Source organism: Uloborus diversus, chromosome 9 (genome assembly GCF_026930045.1).
Source record: "Uloborus diversus isolate 005 chromosome 9, Udiv.v.3.1, whole genome shotgun sequence".
Classification (NCBI taxonomy): domain Eukaryota; kingdom Metazoa; phylum Arthropoda; class Arachnida; order Araneae; family Uloboridae; genus Uloborus; species Uloborus diversus.
In genome coordinates, this window is record NC_072739.1 from 6,408,351 (window position 1) to 6,432,944 (window position 24,594).

At 36.1% G+C, this 24,594-nt stretch overlaps 2 protein-coding genes across 2 annotated transcripts in view; one reads left to right on the forward strand and one right to left on the reverse strand.

The window, feature by feature from the left end:
• Nucleotides 1–24,594, reverse strand: part of LOC129230622 (isochorismatase domain-containing protein 2-like) — a 106,502-nt gene that overhangs the window by 12,056 nt on the left and 69,852 nt on the right.
• Nucleotides 19,065–24,594, forward strand: part of LOC129229731 (uncharacterized) — a 29,739-nt gene continuing 24,209 nt past the window's right edge. The window contains 4 exon segments of the mRNA XM_054864098.1: nt 19,065–19,137; nt 20,930–20,968; nt 22,051–22,196; nt 23,763–23,894. Coding sequence (XP_054720073.1) covers nt 19,092–19,137; nt 20,930–20,968; nt 22,051–22,196; nt 23,763–23,894 — 363 coding nt within the window. The 5' untranslated portion in view covers nt 19,065–19,091.

Consider the following 24,594-nt stretch of genomic DNA (forward strand, 5'->3'; position numbering starts at 1 on the left):
AGTTTTGGCTTCATCTCAACAATCATACTTTTGTGCAAAAGCGAGATTTAGAGGATGAAGCGGAGGAAAATATAAAAACGCTTGGTGTCTTTGGTTTACGAATGAAAGTTTTCACTCTCAATTTTATCCCTTCTCGATGGTTGGCTTCCCCTCAACTATCATACTTTTGTGAAAAAGCGAGATTTGCAGAATGAAGCGGCGGAAAATATAAACCCTTGGTGTCTTTGGTTTACGAACGAAAGTCTTCACTCCCTCCATTTTATCCCTCCTCGATAGTTGGCTTCATCTCAACAATCATACTTTTGTGAAAAAGCGAGATTTAGAGGATGAAGCGGAGGAAAAATATAAAAACGCTTGGTGTCTTTGGTTTACGAATGAAAGTTTTCACTCTCAATTTTATCCCTTCTCGATGGTTGGCTTCCCCTCAACTATCATACTTTTGTGAAAAAGCGAGATTTGCAGAATGAAGCGGAGGAAAATATAAACCCTTGGTGTCTTTGGTTTACGAATGAAAGTTTTCACTCCTTCCATTTTTATCCCTTCTCGATGGTTGGCTTCACCTCAACCATCATACTTTTGTGAAAAACGGAGATTTACAGGATGAAGCGGAGAGGAAAATATAAAAACCCTTGGTTGTGTTTGGTTTACGAATGAAAGTTTTCACTCTCAATTTTATCCCTTCTCGATGGTTGGCTTCCCCTCAACTATCATACTTTTGTGAAAAAGCGAGATTTGCAGAATGAAGCGGCGGAAAATATAAACCCTTGGTGTCTTTGGTTTACGAACGAAAGTCTTCACTCCCTCCATTTTATCCCTCCTCGATAGTTGGCTTCACCTCAACAATCATACTTTTGTGAAAAAGCGAGATTTAGAGGATGAAGCGGAGGAAACAAACCCTTGGTGTCTTTGGTTTACGAATGAAAGTTTTCACTCTCAATTTTATCCCTTCTCGATGGTTGGCTTCCCCTCAACTATCATACTTTTGTGAAAAAGCGAGATTTGCAGAATGAAGCGGTGGAAAATATAAACCCTTGGTGTCTTTGGTTTACGAACGAAAGTCTTCACTCCCTCCATTTTTATCCCTCCTCGATAGTTGGCTTCACCTCAACAATCATACTTTTGTGAAAAAGCGAGATTTAGAGGATGAAGCGGAGGAAAATATAAAAACCCTTGGTGTCTTTGGTTTACGAATGAAAGTTTTCACTCTCAATTTTATCCCTTCTCGATGGTTGGCTTCCCCTCAACTATCATACTTTTGTGAAAAAGCGAGATTTGCAGAATGAAGCGGTGGAAAATATAAACCCTTGGTGTCTTTGGTTTACGAACGAAAGTCTTCACACCCTCCATTTTATCCCTCCTCGATAGTTGGCTTCACCTCAACAATCATACTTTTGTGAAAAAGCGAGATTTAGAGGATGAAGCGGAGGAAAATATAAAAACCCTTGGTGTCTTTGGTTTACGAATGAAAGTTTTCACTCTCAATTTTATCCCTTCTCGATGGTTGGCTTCCCCTCAACTATCATACTTTTGTGAAAAAGCGAGATTTGCAGAATGAAGCGGCGGAAAATATAAACCCTTGGTGTCTTTGGTTTACGAACGAAAGTCTTCACTCCCTCCATTTTATCCCTCCTCGATAGTTGGCTTCATCTCAACAATCATACTTTTGTGAAAAAGCGAGATTTAGAGGATGAAGCGGAGGAAAATATAAAAACGCTTGGTGTCTTTGGTTTACGAATGAAAGTTTTCACTCTCAATTTTATCTCTTCTCGATGGTTGGCTTCCCCTCAACTATCATACTTTTGTGAAAAAGCGAGATTTGCAGAATGAAGCGGAGGAAAATATAAACCCTTGGTGTCTTTGGTTTACGAATGAAAGTTTTCACTCCTTCCATTTTATCCCTTCTCGATGGTTGGCTTCACCTCAACCATCATACTTTTGTGAAAAACGGAGATTTACAGGATGAAGCGGAGAGGAAAATATAAAAACCCTTGGTGTGTTTGGTTTACGAATGAAAGTTTTCACTCTCAATTTTATCCCTTCTCGATGGTTGGCTTCCCCTCAACTATCATACTTTTGTGAAAAAGCGAGATTTGCAGAATGAAGCGGCGGAAAATATAAACCCTTGGTGTCTTTGGTTTACGAACGAAAGTCTTCACTCCCTCCATTTTATCCCTCCTCGATAGTTGGCTTCACCTCAACAATCATACTTTTGTGAAAAAGCGAGATTTAGAGGATGAAGCGGAGGAAAATATAAAAACCCTTGGTGTCTTTGGTTTACGAATGAAAGTTTTCACTCTCAATTTTATCCCTTTTCGATGGTTGGCTTCCCCTCAACTATCATACTTTTGTGAAAAAGCGAGATTTGCAGAATGAAGCGGCGGAAAATATAAACCCTTGGTGTCTTTGGTTTACGAACGAAAGTCTTCACTCCCTCCATTTTATCCCTCCTCGATAGTTGGCTTCACCTCAACAATCATACTTTTGTGAAAAAGCGAGATTTAGAGGATGAAGCGGAGGAAAATATAAAAACCCTTGGTGTGTTTGGTTTACGAATGAAAGTTTTCACTCTCAATTTTATCCCTTCTCGATGGTTGGCTTCCCCTCAACTATCATACTTTTGTGAAAAAGCGAGATTTGCAGAATGAAGCGGCGGAAAATATAAACCCTTGGTGTCTTTGGTTTACGAACGAAAGTCTTCACTCCCTCCATTTTATCCCTCCTCGATAGTTGGCTTCATCTCAACAATCATACTTTTGTGAAAAAGCGAGATTTAGAGGATGAAGCGGAGGAAAATATAAAAACGCTTGGTGTCTTTGGTTTACGAATGAAAGTTTTCACTCTCAATTTTATCCCTTCTCGATGGTTGGCTTCCCCTCAACTATCATACTTTTGTGAAAAAGCGAGATTTGCAGAATGAAGCGGAGGAAAATATAAACCCTTGGTGTCTTTGGTTTACGAACGAAAGTCTTCACTCCCTCCATTTTATCCCTCCTCGATGGTTGGCTTCACCTCAACAATCATACTTTTGTGAAAAAGCGAGATTTAGAGGATGAAGCGGAGGAAAATATAAAAACCCTTGGTGTCTTTGGTTTACGAATGAAAGTTTTCACTCTCAATTTTATCCCTTTTCGATGGTTGGCTTTCCCTCAACTATCATACTTTTGTGAAAAAGCGAGATTTGCAGAATGAAGCGGCGGAAAATATAAACCCTTGGTGTCTTTGGTTTACGAACGAAAGTCTTCACTCCCTCCATTTTATCCCTCCTCGATAGTTGGCTTCACCTCAACAATCATACTTTTGTGAAAAAGCGAGATTTAGAGGATGAAGCGGAGGAAAATATAAAAACCCTTGGTGTGTTTGGATTTTACGAATGAAAGTTTTCACTCTCAATTTTATCCCTTCTCGATGGTTGGCTTCCCCTCAACTATCATACTTTTGTGAAAAAGCGAGATTTGCAGAATGAAGCGGCGGAAAATATAAACCCTTGGTGTCTTTGGTTTACGAACGAAAGTCTTCACTCCCTCCATTTTATCCCTCCTCGATAGTTGGCTTCATCTCAACAATCATACTTTTGTGAAAAAAGCGAGATTTAGAGGATGAAGCGGAGGAAAATATAAAAACGCTTGGTGTCTTTGGTTTACGAATGAAAGTTTTCACTCTCAATTTTATCCCTTCTCGATGGTTGGCTTCCCCTCAACTATCATACTTTTGTGAAAAAGCGAGATTTGCAGAATGAAGCGGAGGAAAATATAAACCCTTGGTGTCTTTGGTTTACGAACGAAAGTCTTCACTCCCTCCATTTTATCCCTCCTCGATAGTTGGCTTCACCTCAACAATCATACTTTTGTGAAAAAGCGAGATTTAGAGGATGAAGCGGAGGAAAATATGAAGCGGAGGAAAAAAAACCCTTGGTGTCTTTGGTTTACGAATGAAAGTTTTCACTCCTTCCATTTTATCCCTTCTCGATGGTTGGCTTCACCTCAACCATCATACTTTTGTGAAAAACGGAGATTTACAGGATGAAGCGGAGAGGAAAATATAAAAACCCTTGGTGTGTTTGGTTTACGAATGAAAGTTTTCACTCTCAATTTTATCCCTTCTCGATGGTTGGCTTCCCCTCAACTATCATACTTTTGTGAAAAAGCGAGATTTGCAGAATGAAGCGGCGGAAAATATAAACCCTTGGTGTCTTTGGTTTACGAACGAAAGTCTTCACTCCCTCCATTTTATCCCTCCTCGATAGTTGGCTTCACCTCAACAATCATACTTTTGTGAAAAAGCGAGATTTAGAGGATGAAGCGGAGGAAACAAACCCTTGGTGTCTTTGGTTTACGAATGAAAGTTTTCACTCTCAATTTTATCCCTTCTCGATGGTTGGCTTCCCCTCAACTATCATACTTTTGTGAAAAAGCGAGATTTGCAGAATGAAGCGGTGGAAAATATAAACCCTTGGTGTCTTTGGTTTACGAACGAAAGTCTTCACTCCCTCCATTTTATCCCTCCTCGATAGTTGGCTTCACCTCAACAATCATACTTTTGTGAAAAAGCGAGATTTAGAGGATGAAGCGGAGGAAAATATGAAAAAAAACCCTTGGTGTCTTTGGTTTACGAATGAAAGTTTTCACTCTCAATTTTATCCCTTTCTCGATGGTTGGCTTCCCCTCAACTATCATACTTTTGTGAAAAAGCGAGATTTGCAGAATGAAGCGGCGGAAAATATAAACCCTTGGTGTCTTTGGTTTACGAACGAAAGTCTTCACTCCCTCCATTTTATCCCTCCTCGATAGTTGGCTTCACCTCAACAATCATACTTTTGTGAAAAAGCGAGATTTAGAGGATGAAGCGGAGGAAAATATAAAAACCCTTGGTGTGTTTGGTTTACGAATGAAAGTTTTCACTCTCAACCCTTGGGTGTCTTTGGTTTTTATCCCTTCTCGATGGTTGGCTTCCCCTCAACTATCATACTTTTGTGAAAAAGCGAGATTTGCAGAATGAAGCGGCGGAAAATATAAACCCTTGGTGTCTTTGGTTTACGAACCCTTGGTGTCTTTGGTTTGAAAGTCTTCACTCCCTCCATTTTATCCCTCCTCGATAGTTGGCTTCATCTCAACAATCATACTTTTGTGAAAAAGCGAGATTTAGAGGATGAAGCGGAGGAAAATATAAAAACGCTTGGTGTCTTTGGTTTACGAATGAAAGTTTTCACTCTCAATTTTATCCCTTCTCGATGGTTGGCTTCCCCTCAACTATCATACTTTTGTGAAAAAGCGAGATTTGCAGAATGAAGCGGAGGAAAATATAAACCCTTGGTGTCTTTGGTTTACGAACGAAAGTCTTCACTCCCTCCATTTTATCCCTCCTCGATGGTTGGCTTCACCTCAACAATCATACTTTTGTGAAAAAGCGAGATTTAGAGGATGAAGCGGAGGAAAATATAAAAACCCTTGGTGTCTTTGGTTTACGAATGAAAGTTTTCACTCTCAATTTTATCCCTTTTCGATGGTTGGCTTTCCCCTCAACTATCATACTTTTGTGAAAAAGCGAGATTTGCAGAATGAAGCGGCGGAAAATATAAACCCTTGGTGTCTTTGGTTTACGAACGAAAGTCTTCACTCCCTCCATTTTATCCCTCCTCGATAGTTGGCTTCATCTCAACAATCATACTTTTGTGAAAAAGCGAGATTTAGAGGATGAAGCGGAGGAAAATATAAAAACCCTTGGTGTCTTTGGTTTACGAATGAAAGTTTTCACTCTCAATTTTATCCCTTCTCGATGGTTGGCTTCCCCTCAACTATCATACTTTTGTGAAAAAGCGAGATTTGCAGAATGAAGCGGAGGAAAATATAAACCCTTGGTGTCTTTGGTTTACGAACGAAAGTCTTCACTCCCTCCATTTTATCCCTCCTCGATAGTTGGCTTCACCTCAACAATCATACTTTTGTGAAAAAGCGAGATTTAGAGGATGAAGCGGAGGAAAATATAAAAACCCTTGGTGTCTTTGGTTTACGAATGAAAGTTTTCACTCCTTCCATTTTATCCCTTCTCGATGGTTGGCTTCACCTCAACCATCATACTTTTGTGAAAAACGGAGATTTACAGGATGAAGCGGAGAGGAAAATATAAAAACCCTTGGTGTGTTTGGTTTACGAATGAAAGTTTTCACTCTCAATTTTATCCCTTCTCGATGGTTGGCTTCCCCTCAACTATCATACTTTTGTGAAAAAGCGAGATTTGCAGAATGAAGCGGCGGAAAATATAAACCCTTGGTGTCTTTGGTTTACGAACGAAAGTCTTCACTCCCTCCATTTTATCCCTCCTCGATAGTTGGCTTCACCTCAACAATCATACTTTTGTGAAAAAGCGAGATTTAGAGGATGAAGCGGAGGAAACAAACCCTTGGTGTCTTTGGTTTACGAATGAAAGTTTTCACTCTCAATTTTATCCCTTCTCGATGGTTGGCTTCCCCTCAACTATCATACTTTTGTGAAAAAGCGAGATTTGCAGAATGAAGCGGTGGAAAATATAAACCCTTGGTGTCTTTGGTTTACGAACGAAAGTTTACGAACGAAAGTCTTCACTCCCTCCATTTTATCCCTCCTCGATAGTTGGCTTCACCTCAACAATCATACTTTTGTGAAAAAGCGAGATTTAGAGGATGAAGCGGAGGAAAATATAAAAACCCTTGGTGTGTTTGGTTTACGAATGAAAGTTTTCACTCTCAATTTTATCCCTTCTCGATGGTTGGCTTCCCCTCAACTATCATACTTTTGTGAAAAAAGCGAGATTTGCAGAATGAAGCGGCGGAAAATATAAACCCTTGGTGTCTTTGGTTTACGAATGAAAGTCTTCACTCCCTCCATTTTATCCCTCCTCGATAGTTGGCTTCATCTCAACAATCATACTTTTGTGAAAAAAGCGAGATTTAGAGGATGAAGCGGAGGAAAATATAAAAACGCTTGGTGTCCTTTGGTTTACGATGAAAGTTTTCACTCTCAATTTTATCCCTTCTCGATGGTTGGCTTCCCCTCAACTATCATACTTTTGTGAAAAAGCGAGATTTGCAGAATGAAGCGGAGGAAAATATAAACCCTTGGTGTCTTTGGTTTACGAACGAAAGTCTTCACTCCCTCCATTTTATCCCTCCTCGATGGTTGGCTTCACCTCAACAATCATACTTTTGTGAAAAAGCGAGATTTAGAGGATGAAGCGGAGGAAAATATAAAAACCCTTGGTGTCTTTGGTTTACGAATGAAAGTTTGCACTCTCAATTTTATCCCTTTTCGATGGTTGGCTTTCCCTCAACTATCATACTTTTGTGAAAAAGCGAGATTTGCAGAATGAAGCGGCGGAAAATATAAACCCTTGGTGTCTTTGGTTTACGAATGAAAGTTTTCACTCCTTCCATTTTATCCCTCCTCGATAGTTGGCTTCATCTCAACAATCATACTTTTGTGAAAAAGCGAGATTTTGAGGATGAAGCGGAGGAAAATATAAAAAACCCTTGGTGTGTTTGGTTTACGAATGAAAGTTTTCACTCTCAATTTTATCCCTTCTCGATGGTTGGCTTCCCCTCAACTATCATACTTTTGTGAAAAAGGCGAGATTTGCAGAATGAAGCGGAGGAAAATATAAACCCTTGGTGTCTTGGTTTACGAACGAAAGTCTTCACTCCCTCCATTTTATCCCTCCTCGATAGTTGGCTTCACCTCAACAATCATACTTTTGTGAAAAAGCGAGATTTAGAGGATGAAGCGGAGGAAAATATAAAAACCCTTGGTGTCTTTGGTCTTCACTCCCTCCATTTTATCCCTCCTCGATAGTTGGCTTCACCTCAACAATCATACTTTTGTGAAAAAGCGAGATTTAGAGGATGAAGCGGAGGAAAATATAAAAACCCTTGGTGTCTTTGGTTTACGAATGAAAGTTTTCACTCTCAATTTTATCCCTTCTCGATGGTTGGCTTCCCCTCAACTATCATACTTTTGTGAAAAAGCGAGATTTGCAGAATGAAGCGGTGGAAAATATAAACCCTTGGTGTCTTTGGTTTACGAACGAAAGTCTTCACTCCCTCCATTTTATCCCTCCTCGATAGTTGGCTTCACCTCAACAATCATACTTTTGTGAAAAAGCGAGATTTAGAGGATGAAGCGGAGGAAAATATAAAAACCCTTGGTGTCTTTGGTTTACGAATGAAAGTTTTCACTCTCAATTTTATCCCTTCTCGATGGTTGGCTTCCCCTCAACTATCATACTTTTGTGAAAAAGCGAGATTTGCAGAATGAAGCGGCGGAAAATATAAACCCTTGGTGTCTTTGGTTTACGAACGAAAGTCTTCACTCCCTCCATTTTATCCCTCCTCGATAGTTGGCTTCATCTCAACAATCATACTTTTGTGAAAAAGCGAGATTTAGAGGATGAAGCGGAGGAAAATATAAAAACGCTTGGTGTCTTTGGTTTACGAATGAAAGTTTTCACTCTCAATTTTATCTCTTCTCGATGGTTGGCTTCCCCTCAACTATCATACTTTTGTGAAAAAGCGAGATTTGCAGAATGAAGCGGAGGAAAATATAAACCCTTGGTGTCTTTGGTTTACGAATGAAAGTTTTCACTCCTTCCATTTTATCCCTTCTCGATGGTTGGCTTCACCTCAACCATCATACTTTTGTGAAAAACGGAGATTTACAGGATGAAGCGGAGAGGAAAATATAAAAACCCTTGGTGTGTTTGGTTTACGAATGAAAGTTTTCACTCTCAATTTTATCCCTTCTCGATGGTTGGCTTCCCCTCAACTATCATACTTTTGTGAAAAAGCGAGATTTGCAGAATGAAGCGGCGGAAAATATAAACCCTTGGTGTCTTTGGTTTACGAACGAAAGTCTTCACTCCCTCCATTTTATCCCTCCTCGATAGTTGGCTTCACCTCAACAATCATACTTTTGTGAAAAAGCGAGATTTAGAGGATGAAGCGGAGGAAAATATAAAAACCCTTGGTGTCTTTGGTTTACGAATGAAAGTTTTCACTCTCAATTTTATCCCTTTTCGATGGTTGGCTTCCCCTCAACTATCATACTTTTGTGAAAAAGCGAGATTTGCAGAATGAAGCGGCGGAAAATATAAACCCTTGGTGTCTTTGGTTTACGAACGAAAGTCTTCACTCCCTCCATTTTATCCCTCCTCGATAGTTGGCTTCAACCTCAACAATCATACTTTTGTGAAAAAGCGAGATTTAGAGGATGAAGCGGAGGAAAATATAAAAACCCTTGGTGTGTTTGGTTTACGAATGAAAGTTTTCACTCTCAATTTTATCCCTTCTCGATGGTTGGCTTCCCCTCAACTATCATACTTTTGTGAAAAAGCGAGATTTGCAGAATGAAGCGGCGGAAAATATAAACCCTTGGTGTCTTTGGTTTACGAACGAAAGTCTTCACTCCCTCCATTTTATCCCTCCTCGATAGTTGGCTTCATCTCAACAATCATACTTTTGTGAAAAAGCGAGATTTAGAGGATGAAGCGGAGGAAAATATAAAAACGCTTGGTGTCTTTGGTTTACGAATGAAAGTTTTCACTCTCAATTTTATCCCTTCTCGATGGTTGGCTTCCCCTCAACTATCATACTTTTGTGAAAAAGCGAGATTTGCAGAATGAAGCGGAGGAAAATATAAACCCTTGGTGTCTTTGGTTTACGAACGAAAGTCTTCACTCCCTCCATTTTATCCCTCCTCGATGGTTGGCTTCACCTCAACAATCATACTTTTGTGAAAAAGCGAGATTTAGAGGATGAAGCGGAGGAAAATATAAAAACCCTTGGTGTCTTTGGTTTACGAATGAAAGTTTTCACTCTCAATTTTATCCCTTTTCGATGGTTGGCTTTCCCTCAACTATCATACTTTTGTGAAAAAGCGAGATTTGCAGAATGAAGCGGCGGAAAATATAAACCCTTGGTGTCTTTGGTTTACGAACGAAAGTCTTCACTCCCTCCATTTTATCCCTCCTCGATAGTTGGCTTCACCTCAACAATCATACTTTTGTGAAAAAGCGAGATTTAGAGGATGAAGCGGAGGAAAATATAAAAACCCTTGGTGTGTTTGGTTTACGAATGAAAGTTTTCACTCTCAATTTTATCCCTTCTCGATGGTTGGCTTCCCCTCAACTATCATACTTTTGTGAAAAAGCGAGATTTGCAGAATGAAGCGGAGGAAAATATAAACCCTTGGTGTCTTTGGTTTACGAACGAAAGTCTTCACTCCCTCCATTTTATCCCTCCTCGATGGTTGGCTTCACCTCAACAATCATACTTTTGTGAAAAAGCGAGATTTAGAGGATGAAGCGGAGGAAAATATAAAAACCCTTGGTGTCTTTGGTTTACGAATGAAAGTTTTCACTCTCAATTTTATCCCTTTTCGATGGTTGGCTTTCCCTCAACTATCATACTTTTGTGAAAAAGCGAGATTTGCAGAATGAAGCGGCGGAAAATATAAACCCTTGGTGTCTTTGGTTTACGAACGAAAGTCTTCACTCCCTCCATTTTATCCCTCCTCGATAGTTGGCTTCACCTCAACAATCATACTTTTGTGAAAAAGCGAGATTTAGAGGATGAAGCGGAGGAAAATATAAAAACCCTTGGTGTGTTTGGTTTACGAATGAAAGTTTTCACTCTCAATTTTATCCCTTCTCGATGGTTGGCTTCCCCTCAACTATCATACTTTTGTGAAAAAGCGAGATTTGCAGAATGAAGCGGCGGAAAATATAAACCCTTGGTGTCTTTGGTTTACGAACGAAAGTCTTCACTCCCTCCATTTTATCCCTCCTCGATAGTTGGCTTCATCTCAACAATCATACTTTTGTGAAAAAGCGAGATTTAGAGGATGAAGCGGAGGAAAATATAAAAACGCTTGGTGTTTCTTCACTCCCTCCATTTTATCCCTCCTCGATAGTTGGCTTCATCTCAACAATCATACTTTTGTGAAAAAGCGAGATTTAGAGGATGAAGCGGAGGAAAATATAAAAACGCTTGGTGTCTTTGGTTTACGAATGAAAGTTTTCACTCTCAATTTTATCCCTTCTCGATGGTTGGCTTCCCCTCAACTATCATACTTTTGTGAAAAAGCGAGATTTGCAGAATGAAGCGGAGGAAAATATAAACCCTTGGTGTCTTTGGTTTACGAATGAAAGTTTTCACTCCTTCCATTTTATCCCTCCTCGATAGTTGGCTTCATCGCAACAATCATACTTTTGTGAAAAAGCGAGATTTTGAGGATGAAGCGGAGGAAAATATAAAAACCCTTGGTGTGTTTGGTTTACGAATGAAAGTTTTCACTCTCAATTTTATCCCTTCTCGATGGTTGGCTTCCCCTCAACTATCATACTTTTGTGAAAAAGCGAGATTTGCAGAATGAAGCGGAGGAAAATATAAACCCTTGGTGTCTTTGGTTTACGAATGAAAGTTTTCACTCCTTCCATTTTATCCCTCCTCGATAGTTGGCTTCACCTCAACAATCATACTTTTGTGAAAAAGCGAGATTTAGAGGATGAAGCGGAGGAAAATATAAAAACCCTTGGTGTGTTTGGTTTACGAATGAAAGTTTTCACTCTCAATTTTATCCCTTCTCGATGGTTGGCTTCCCCTCAACTATCATACTTTTGTGAAAAAGCGAGATTTGCAGAATGAAGCGGCGGAAAATATAAACCCTTGGTGTCTTTGGTTTACGAACGAAAGTCTTCACTCCCTCCATTTTATCCCTCCTCGATAGTTGGCTTCATCTCAACAATCATACTTTTGTGAAAAAGCGAGATTTAGAGGATGAAGCGGAGGAAAATATAAAAACCCTTGGTGTGTTTGGTTTACGAATGAAAGTTTTCACTCTCAATTTTATCCCTTCTCGACGGTTGGCTTCCCCTCAACTATCATACTTTTGTGAAAAAGCGAGATTTGCAGAATGAAGCGGCGGAAAATATAAACCCTTGGTGTCTTTGGTTTACGAACGAAAGTCTTCACTCCCTCCATTTTATCCCTCCTCGATAGTTGGCTTCACCTCAACAATCATACTTTTGTGAAAAAGCGAGATTTAGAGGATGAAGCGGAGGAAAATATAAAAACCCTTGGTGTCTTTGGTTTACGAATGAAAGTTTTCACTCTCAATTTTATCCCTTCTCGATGGTTGGCTTCCCCTCAACTATCATACTTTTGTGAAAAAGCGAGATTTGCAGAATGAAGCGGCGGAAAATATAAACCCTTGGTGTCTTTGGTTTACGAACGAAAGTCTTCACTCCCTCCATTTTATCCCTCCTCGATAGTTGGCTTCACCTCAACAATCATACTTTTGTGAAAAAGCGAGATTTAGAGGATGAAGCGGAGGAAAATATAAAAACCCTTGGTGTCTTTGGTTTACGAATGAAAGTTTTCACTCTCAATTTTATCCCTTCTCGATGGTTGGCTTCCCCTCAACTATCATACTTTTGTGAAAAAGCGAGATTTGCAGAATGAAGCGGCGGAAAATATAAACCCTTGGTGTCTTTGGTTTACGAACGAAAGTCTTCACTCCCTCCATTTTATCCCTCCTCGATAGTTGGCTTCATCTTAACAATCATACTTTTGTGAAAAAGCGAGATTTAGAGGATGAAGCGGAGGAAAATATAAAAACGCTTGGTGTCTTTGGTTTACGAATGAAAGTTTTCACTCTCAATTTTATCCCTTCTCGATGGTTGGCTTCCCCTCAACTATCATACTTTTGTGAAAAAGCGAGATTTGCAGAATGAAGCGGCGGAAAATATAAACCCTTGGTGTCTTTGGTTTACGAACGAAAGTCTTCACTCCCTCCATTTTATCCCTCCTCGATAGTTGGCTTCATCTTAACAATCATACTTTTGTGAAAAAGCGAGATTTAGAGGATGAAGCGGAGGAAAATATAAAAACGCTTGGTGTCTTTGGTTTACGAATGAAAGTTTTCACTCTCAATTTTATCCCTTCTCGATGGTTGGCTTCCCCTCAACTATCATACTTTTGTGAAAAAGCGAGATTTGCAGAATGAAGCGGCGGAAAATATAAACCCTTGGTGTCTTTGGTTTACGAACGAAAGTCTTCACTCCCTCCATTTTATCCCTCCTCGATAGTTGGCTTCATCTTAACAATCATACTTTTGTGAAAAAGCGAGATTTAGAGGATGAAGCGGAGGAAAATATAAAAACCCTTGGTGTCTTTGGTTTACGAATGAAAGTTTTCACTCTCAATTTTATCCCTTCTCGATGGTTGGCTTCCCCTCAACTATCATACTTTTGTGAAAAAGCGAGATTTGCAGAATGAAGCGGAGGAAAATATAAACCCTTGGTGTCTTTGGTTTACGAATGAAAGTTTTCACTCCTTCCATTTTATCCCTTCTCGATGGTTGGCTTCACCTCAACCATCATACTTTTGTGAAAAACGGAGATTTACAGGATGAAGCGGAGAGGAAAATATAAAAGCCTGCGTGTGTGCGCGTATGTTTGCGTGTTGCATAATGTGCTGTTAGTTATTCACTTTTTTTTATTTTTCAGGGGAAAAATATTCTTGAAACCTACTAAAACTTTTTTTTTCAGTAAGTTACCGCCCTATAGCCTGGGCTAAGGCATAAATACATGAAATACACCGCCAGCTCAGTCATTCCAGCCGAGGAATGCAGTTTCGTGCAAATTAGCACTCATCAGCCCGGCATCGGAGTGACTGAGCTGGAGGTGGAAAAGCTCTTAAAAAAGCCAAGAGGTGGCAAACAAACTGGTAGCTAAGACAGAATCAACATTGACCAGACGAGTGACCGAAGCAATGGTTCGGTTCAACTCGAAGATTGACGGCAAGGCAGGTATATTCAGTAAGTTACCGCCCTATAGCCAGGGCTAAGGCATAAATACATGAAATACACTGTCAGCTCAGTCATTTCAGCCGAGGACTGCAGCTTCGTGCATATTAGCACTCATCAGCCCGGCATAGGAGTGACTGAGCTGGAGGTGGAAAACCTCTTAAGGAAGCCAAGAGTGCCAAACAAACTGGTAGCTAATGTAGAATCAGCACTGACCAGACGAGTGACCGAAGCAATGGTTCGGTTCAACTCGAAGATTGAAGGCAAGGCATGGTATTTTCTAAGTGAGAAAATACTGGATTAAAAGAGATATCAATTACACAGGCCTGAAAATTTTCAGTTTTTTTTTGCAGGTGATACGTTTATCTTTTTAAGTAATTTTAAAACAACAAAAAATTTTAATTTTTAAAAATGATAACGAATTATTTTATTGGTTTTTATCAGGGTTATCTTGATTTAAACCATAATTAAAATCATGACTCAAATCAAGTGATTAAAAAATAAAATCATAGATTAAAATCAATTGATTTGAATCAAGTGATTTTTTCAACAAAATCATTAATTAAAATCAGTTCATTTTAATTTTTATAAAATACTTTTGCATTTTTATAATGTGTTGCTCTAAATTTAACTACATTGCATTATACAATTTTAATTTCAACAGGCAAAACTACATAGATCCCTCATTCTGCTCTTCCCCTTTTCCTCAAACCGATCTTCATCAAGAAGAAATATCCCTGACGATGATGTTAATATTATAAATGAATTGTCTCTCGAAAAAAAAACTACAACTAGCTATCAATTAAAAATATATATATATTACACACAATACAAAGAAACTCACCCCCCCCCCCCCCACAAAATATATTATCCAAAACCAGCAGGCAAGAGAGTGAATTATTTGAAGATGAAGGAATTAGAGGAGGTGTATTGCGCATTATTAACAGTGCCAGCGACCTGCGTGAATTCAGAAAGAGTATTTTAACTACAGGAAATTTGTGCTCTAAAATAAGTTCCAGGCTCAGTGAAAATTCATAAGATGCATTATGTTTCTAACTGTTATTTATTTTACATTACGACATTTGTTCCTTCATTTTATATTTTCCACAATAGATTTTTTATAAATATTGCACTTTTTGAACAAAATTATGGACAACGAAAAAACGTGTTTTTGATCATTTTTGAGAAATTTCTAATACCGGTATTAATACCGGTGCTACGGTATCACGTTTTAGAAAATACCGAATACCGTTATTGCAATTTTGGTCCGGTATTGCAGTCCCTAATAACAATACATTCAGCTGCGAACAACGTCAAATCAGGGGAAAAGATCTTTATAAATACATATTTTTTTGTGTTGATATACTTATTGTTTTGTTCTGTAAGTGCCAGTCAGTGTTGCATAGAACTGCCATTATACACAATTTCATAAAAATGAGGATCTGCATAATATTAAGTGTATTAAGTGTATATAATAGTATTTTTCTTTTTATTAATGACTAGTGGTACCCGCACGGCTTTGCCCGTAGTAGAAAAGTTAAAAGATCTTTTAGTTCGCCTGTATATTTACAAATAATGTATGGTGAATTTTCTCGCCAATTGGCTTGTACCCATGTTACGGTTCCACGTTATGATAATTTCGTAATTTACTCGTCCATCTTATGATAATTTTGTTCTTAAATTGGAATAGAAAAAGAATCGAATTTTCGAAAAATCGCTTCGAGGTGCACACCCCCATGCTACAAACTAACTTTGAGCAAAAATTTCATGAAAATCGGCCGAACGGACTAGGCGCTATGAGCGTCACAGAGATCCAGACATCCTCCGGACATCCAGACAGAGAGACTTTCAGCTCTATTATTAGTAAAGAGTCATTCCATAGTGACTAACGTAACATTCGCAGCTGATTTTCTTACTCTTTTTACTTACACCGGGAGTAAAAATAAATGTTTTTTGATTTAATATGAAGATTTAAATTGTACAAAGTGACTATTTTTCATTTCTACCAAGAATTTGAAGCAAAATAAGCGCTGGCAGGTATTTTTTTTGCCAAAAAAGGCATCGTGACTAACGTAACATTTTTGCAACCCTGAGAAACAATGCTTATGTTACGAGGAAAATTTTTCTGAAAGTTACGCAGGCATTTAAAATTGGCCGATATATTTGTAAGAGGTAAACAGTCTATTTTTAAAAATATACTACAGATTTATTACATATAAATCTTTTTTGGCCCTTACTGGTGCGTTTACGAAAAACTGTGTGTGACTAACGTAACCATCGGATAACAAGCATTGAATGCATATAAAACACTTTTTGTAATTAATCTTTTGCTCTTATATTACTTTTACACTTTTTAGGAACCTCCTTTGTGTTGCATTACGGTTCTTTATTTACTTTTTTTCTACATTAATGTGAAAAATTGAATGGAAGAATTCAGTTCAATTAACTCAATTTGAATGTGAGAAAAAAATAAACAAATAAAAAAACTGCTTTTACTAACTGAATAACCTCATTTTTGGGCTAATTAAATTCTAAATATCTCTCTTTTTAAAATTAACTTTATACAGGTTGATAGTTTCACCAAATTCTAGTATTCTGCCGATATACTAGTTATTGTCGTAAGAAACTCCGCAGTACTTTTCAACGGCATATTATTTTTTAAGTTATACTGATTCATCAAACGAATAGTGTTGTGCATCCTGAATCAAAATGAAACATTGAAAAAAAAATATTCAAACATTTTTGCAGAATGAATTTCAATTCCGGATATCACCGCAAATGTTTGAATTTCTAAATGATCATTCTTGCATTTTCTGAAATATATGGCAGCAGTGCTTATTCTCACTGTATCATGTAACATCTTCAAATGTTTTCCAACGAGCTGCCATTACTTCATTTTAATAATAGGTGGAGATGTATTTTCTAAAAAAAAGACGCTCTTCTTTGTTAAAACTGTCTTTCTATTTTCTTAATTATTTAGCTTGGATTCTTGTGTTGAATGCACGCACATTCAGCAGAGTACTCATTTTGCTTTACTCACCCCTTTTTTTTTAATAATAATTCTTTAAATTGAAAGTATATTTTTAAAGACCTTTAAAAAAGTATTTTTCTAAATAGACAGAAGGTCTACAATGTAATATTACTGGTATTTTTCACCCTTTATGTTTTTTATCAATATAGAATGCCTACTTATTCAAAATTGTTCATGAAAATGTACATTAAATTAAATAAGTTTTAAATATTAGCAGTTATTTTTAAAATGTTACGTTAGTCACATGCAAACTGTTACGTTAGTCACATCTCAAATGTTACGTTAGTCACACTAATTATTTTATATCAACTGATACAAAAATAAATATTTTGCACTTTTTAAGTAGATATGACATAGATGTAAGAAAATAAAAAGTGATGTTTGGTTCAATCATCTGGTTTAGTTTTTATGCAGAAAATAGTTCATTTTCGTGACTAACGTAACGTAAATATTTTCAGTGAAATAACCAAACTAATTAAAATACTTATCTTATAATGTATGCAAAAAGAACAGTCAATTTTATTGGGTCAACATCTAATCTTTGAGAATAAAAATAGTTCTTTTAAAAATTTGCAAAAAATTTTACGTTACACAAGAAAACTTAGACGCATGTTTTTAGCGTATTTTAAGCCTTTTCTACAACCTCGCACGTTTAGAGCTAGAAGAAAAATACCGAATGAAATTTTTGCAAACTGTTACTGGATTAATGTACTAGAAAGTATGCTGAATGAAATGATAAGTCACAATTAGGGCTCTGTTGAAAAAAAATTTCTGAGGTTGAGGTTGACATTTCTATGGAATGACCCTAAAGATTCATATGAGTAGCAGATTTTTTTTTCCTTTTCTTTTCCCCAAAGTTGTCTTTAGAGACAACGGCACCCCCCCCCCCTCCACGTACATAAATGAAGCTGGTTATAAAATACTTCCTAAGATGAACTTGGGTTTTCTTTTTAAGTCACTAAAGTCACGCTAACAGTTGTAGAGGGCGTATTATGGTAAAGTGCCTAACATTTTCAATGTTAATGATAACATTTTAATTATTGGGTCATTTCAGAGTGTTTTGGACAGTTATGTATAAAGTCTAAAACATGAATTTTTTGCCATAACTATTTAATTCATTGCTTGATTAGCACATTATTTTATTTTGAGTTAGTCCTAGCGCCACACAATCAGAAATTAAAATAACGTGCTAATCAAACAATGAATTAAATAGTTATGGTAAAAACAGACTCTACAACATTTTCCCAAAACATTATTAAAATGGCCATATTACATAGTTGAACATGTTTTCTTCGTGTATCATGAAAGATAGGAATTAAACATAATGTTTTAGCAGTTTAAAAACTATTTGAGAAAAATACTTAATAAAAAAAAAAGGAAAGAAAAGAAAAGAAAAACAAAATTGTGATGCAGGCTCAGTTTACGGCGCCCTCTCATATCTTGGCGCCTGGGGCGAACGCACCCCCAGGCCCAACGAGAGGCCATGTCAGAATAGTCGGAAACTAAGGGCCCTGGTCTTGGGAGGGCCCGGCGACACTGACGAAAAAAAAAGTAAGAAATGAAAGAAAGAAAGTAAAGAAATGAAGAAAAGGGGGGGGGGGGAGAAGCTCCGAATTTGAGAAAACGTTGAGATTAAGTAAAATTTACACTTTCGGTATTAACTAGTGGCACTTAAAATAGAGTTAATTGTTTTCTAGTTAAGCAGTTTTGATTTTTCTCTCACCTCCTTTTTCCCCTTTCTTTCCTCCCCCTCTTTTTCTTCTTTCCCCTCTTTTCTTTTTTTTCTTCTTTTGGGGGCGGGAGGGGCACGAGTTGGCTCTCTGCGGCCCTGCACACCCCCGCCCCACCCCTCGGACGGTCCTGTTTTTTAAAACTTCGATTTTAGATCTGAATCGGAGTGAATAATTAAAATGCAAATTATCTCGTCTGACCTTGAGAACTGTAGAGGAATATTTTTTCCCCCTTCCCGGCATCGACAGATATTCGATTCTGAGAAATATAAGCGCTTCCACAGATTCTTTGCATAAACAATCAAGTCTCTAGATTTTATAAGTTTTTTGATTTCCCCCGATATCGCGGTTATCAACGTAATTTTAGAAGGTAATTCCGATTTAGCTGACTCGATGTCTTAGAATGTATTCGAAAATGCGAAGGTATGCATTATGCGGGATAGTATAAAAGGTGGGGTGTTCTAAGGGTTGACCACGCTCGCCTTCCGAACGTAGGCCAAGATGAAGCTTCTAGTGGCGACAGCGTTGCTCCTCTGCGTGGCAGCAGGTAAGAACGCCTCTTGTGATTGATTGATTGATAATCGCCAAACGATATTTGGAGTAATCGTTTAAGTCAAGTTACAATCATTATTTAACCTATATATTTTAAAACTACAACTTAAGAACCATTAAACATTACTCAAACTATAAAATACATTAGTTTTAAAATTTAAAATAATTTTAAACTTTCAAAAATTTAAAACTCAAAATTTAATTTTTTTGTTACAAAAAGTAATAACAATAATGAATATTGTTGATAACTTCTCGAGCTATATGGTAAAAATTAAAAAATATATAATCAATTTTTCAAAGAAATTCAATATTTTATATTATGATTAAACATATGAATTTAAAAATTTTAATCGTGCATTTGCATAAGTATAAACTATATTGCCTCAGTTGAATTTTACATTCGCACAACTTGAGTGAAAAATCTTGGAGCAGAGAAATGTTGGTTCATGTTGGCGCGAAGAAATTTTAAATTCTTCTTACGATTTAAGATCAAATTGTTTTTCCTGAAAATAAATAAATAAATTAAATGGTTAAATTAAATAAATGAATAAAAATAAAACTAATCGATAATATTTAAGCAATAAAAATTTTCCATCTATTGGAGAAGTTAATTTTATTTTGAGCAACTGCATTCACAATGTAAACTTAAGCTCAAAATGGCTTTAGTGGTATTAAAGTTTAATTAATATTCCAGTCCTTTCTAACAGTTAATAATTTAATTTTGAAATAGAAAAGTGCATACCCACGTCTTTTTAATGGGTAGAGGGGTCTTATAAAATAAATTAACAATTTTTTTAAGTTATTATCTTAAATAGCCTTTCGAATAATGGGTACGAATAAATCATGCTCAACATGCCAGTCTAAGAAATTGTAATATCACTATAGTTGTCTTTACATTTGAATATTTCTTCATACAGTTTCATCAACAATTTTTGTAATGTAACATTACTTCTGGACATTCCTTGGTAGCTTTGAAACGAGTAAATGCAATTTTCATTACAATTTGCCTTCCTTCATCGCTGCTTTTCAAATTTCCTAACTTTTTCTCGAGAAAACAGGGATTCATTTAAGCAACACATATATAGAAAAAAGCTGAAATATGCTTCTATGACAACGAAAGCAGTTTTATTAGTATTATTCTAACCTTTTAAATATATATCTATGTAGCTAGTTAACTTTAACGTTAAAAGTAATTTTTACATTTTGAGCAAGTTTATTTGTTACAAGTAAATTACATTATTTTATTTATTATTTTTTTAATTTCCAAATTTCAAACTTATTAATACAATTACTTGAAACTCTATTTTTGAATATTTTCGTAAATATCTTTTAGAAAATTAGAAATGCTTAAGTTTAGATAATTGTTGCTGTACTGAAAATAATAAAATTTTACAGTTCAGAAATTTAAAACTTCTAAAGTGATTACTAAGCACTTGTAACTGTATTTATGCATATATATATATATTTTCTAATTTTGAAGCAATTTTTTTTTATTAAAGATCTTCCTAAACGAGTTTTTTAAAATGATGAATCAGTATTACTCTTCTTTTGTAGTCAACAACTTTTTTAGATCATCTATTACGTATTTCTATGACTAAAATTACGTATTTTAAACAAAATGTAATAGCAATTCATGCGGATGTTAATTTTATGCTATTGTATATGACATTTTTTGCTGATATAATTGTCAAAGCATAATTTAAATGCATATAATTTCAGCTAAAATACGGCTTCATTGCAAATTATTCAACCATTATAAGTATTTAATGTTTTATTTCTCTTTCCAGATGCCTACCATACTTCCCAACACAAGCTTCTTGGTCCCAGTAAGTATGCCTATTTCTAATTGGAGGAAATTAGTCAAAATAGTGTGGCCAGTGTAGTTTAATGGCAGGAAGAAAACTTTTACAACAAGTTAAATACTTGATAAATATTTATTTCTGTATATTTGTTAACAAATAAAAAGGAACAAACGGAGAATCCTATACTTGATGCTCCATCGAATTTACGTAAAACGAGCTAGCTTATACTTCTTTTTCTAATCGTTAAAACATCGCCTATTGCCATTCTGGTAAAAATAAATACGAAATTAAAATTAATTTAAACAATAAAATCGTCTGCTCATGCTAATAAATTTTAAGTGAAGATAGATAATCTTTACTAATAATAAAGCCGAAAGTCTGTCTCTGGATCTCTGTTATGCGCATAGCGCCTAGACCGTTCGGCCGATTTCCATGAAATTCGGAACAACATCAGTTCGTAGCATAGGAGTGAGCACCTCGAAGCGAGTTTTTGAAAATTCGATTTTATTCTTTTTCTATTCCAATTTTAAGAACATTTTACCGAGGAAATTATCATAACGTGGACGAGCAAATTACCATAACACGGGCGAGCAAATTAACGTAGCAAACTGGCGAGAAATTCATCTTTCATTATTTGTAAATATACAGGCAAACCAAATGATCTTTTAATTTTCTACTACGGGCAAAGCCGTGCGAGTACCACTAGCCTAATTATAATACTAAAAAAGTATGCTTACCCTTAATACAGAAAAAAGCATCAACTAATTTCACCTGCACCAGTGCTACAACCCTGCTCACCACTCTTGTTATTGAATAAAATAATTTTATGATTCTACTCACATAAATATACCATTTGAAAGCGAAGCAAAGCGACGTAAGAGACAAAAGAAAGATTTTAAGCATTAAAAATCTCTTTGGATAGCAGAAATTTTCAGAGATCTCACAAAAATCTCTTGCCGTAAAACAGACTGGTGTTCCTCTAATCACTTTACCCAGTTACCTCTAAATTTCTATTTTTGACACTTACACACCTTTTAAGTGTCTTAATTGATCTCAGAAATGAACGGTCAAATAATAAATCTCATGTTTCCGCTCATTTTCTCTAGTGTTCCAAGTGGGAAAAATCCACTACTACAACTTGACAATGGACATCAGCGCCGGCATCGCCGGAATCAGCGCACAAACCGCCCGATCCAGGCTCAATGCTGAACTTGCCATCAGCGCCAAATCGCAGAAAGATCATGTACTCAAGGTGAGCAAAACTTTTTTCATGTGATTAAACTCATTTTCACTTTCATTTAAATTGAAATCGATAATATCGTTTACATTTTTTCATAATTTATCTAAAATATACGTTTTTTAAACAAAGTATTAATTTTTGAGCCCGCTGTAAGTTTTCAATTTCTTCTTCTTCTTCTTTTTTTTTTTTACCTTATTAAAGAACTAAGGTTTTATTACAGTAGTGAAACTTAATTTTTAAACCCGTTGCAAAAATTTTCACTTTCTTTTTTTTTCCCACCTTATTGAAGAACTAAGGTTTTATTACAGTAGTGAAACTTAATTTTTGAACCCGTTGTGAACTTTCGCTTTTTTTAAAACCTTACTGAAGAACTAAGGTATAATTACAGTAATGAAACTTAAATTTTGAACCCATAGTAAATATTCCCTTTCTTTTATTTTTTACCTTATGAAAGAACAGGTTTTAATTACAGTAGTGAAACTTAATTTTTGATTAACTCTCAAATGATTAAATTTAGATTCGTAAGTGAATGTCGGTAAGGCTTTATTACAGTGATAAAACGCAATTTTTGAGTGACTCTCAAATGATTGAATTTAGATTTGTAAGTGAAGTGAATGTAGGTAAACTAAGGTTTTATCACAGTTTACAATGGTGAAACTTAATTTTTGATTAACTCTCAAATGATTAAATTTAGATTCGTAAGTGAATGTCAGTGTGAACTAAGGCTTTATTACAGTGATAAAACGCAATTTTTGAGTGACTCTCAAATGATTGAATTTAGATTTGTAAGTGAAGTGAATGTAGGTAAACTAAGGTTTTATCACAGTTTACAATGGTGAAACTTAATTTTTGATTAACTCTCAAATGATTAAATTTAGATTCGTAAGTGAATGTCGGTGTGAACTAAGGCTTTATTACAGTGATAAAACGCAATTTTTGAGTGACTCTCAAATGATTGAATTTAGATTTGTAAGTGAAGTGAATGTAGGTAAACTAAGGTTTTATCACAGTTTACAATGGTGAAACTTAATTTTTGATTAACTCTCAAATGATTAAATTTAGATTCGTAAGTGAATGTCGGTGTGAACTAAGGCTTTATTACAGTGATAAAACGCAATTTTTGAGTGACTCTCAAATGATTGAATTTAGATTTGTAAGTGAAGTGAATGTAGGTAAACTAAGGTTTTATCACAGTTTACAATGGTGAAACTTAATTTTTGATTAACTCTCAAATGATTAAATTTAGATTCGTAAGTGAATGTCGGTGTGAACTAAGGCTTTATTACAGTGATAAAACGCAATTTTTGAGTGACTCTCAAATGATTGAATTTAGATTTGTAAGTGAAGTGAATGTAGGTAAACTAAGGTTTTATCACAGTTTACAATGGTGAAACTTAATTTTTGATTAACTCTCAAATGATTAAATCTAGGATTATAAGTGAATGTCGATGAACTATGATTTTACTACAGTGGTGAAAGAAAATGTTCGAGTAATTTTAAAATGATTAAATTTAGATTTTTTAAGTGAACGTCATCTAATTAAAAATGTCATTCTAAACGGGATGTTTTCTTCCACAGTTGACGAACGTGAGGGTGAGCGGCTCTCAAAAGTCCGTTCCCAGCTACTCGACCTACCTTCCTTTGCAACCAGACAGTACCTTGGAAAGCCACCTTTCACTTCCCGTAACCTTTACGCTGGAAAAAGGACAGGTAAGCTCTCTGTTCTATCTCACACCAACAGATTTCTTTTGTTGTTCCTCACAAACTGTCTTACCATAAGATTGAGTGAATACTTTTATAAATGCACGGCCCGGTTACGATGGCATGTGACCCTCGACACAAGTGGTCCCCTTATGCATTAATTTGATCATTAAAAAAAATATTATCAAATTAAATTATGAAATTTTATGCAATTGATCCCCCCCCCAATCACCACATCCGGTTACATCCTCATCAGGCGTGGTACGGGGGTGATTGGTGGGGCTTAAATAAATAAATAAAATAAAATAAAATAAATGTTATGCAAATATCCGTGCGGATATAAGCTAATATACAACAAACTCAGTATTTACCTAATGACTAGAAAACAAATTTCTTCTTTTTCTAAACAAACACTTACCATTTTTCAAAAATATTGAAAAATAAAAAACCTTGCTGCCGTGAGTGCTTCTTAATGTTTTTTTTTTTTTTAACTTTTCATTTTTCGTTACGAATACAAAGTTATTAAATTATTTTTAACAAATTTAACAAGTTATTATTTACTTCTTTGTTATTTTTAACAAACTATGTAATACCCCCCCCCCCTTCTGGCTGAGGGGCCCTAGGCATTTTTGCGCTCTTGCAGTAATCAGGCCCTCTATAAATTCCTAATAAGTAGTACAAGGAAGTGAATTCAACTAACGTGTATTGG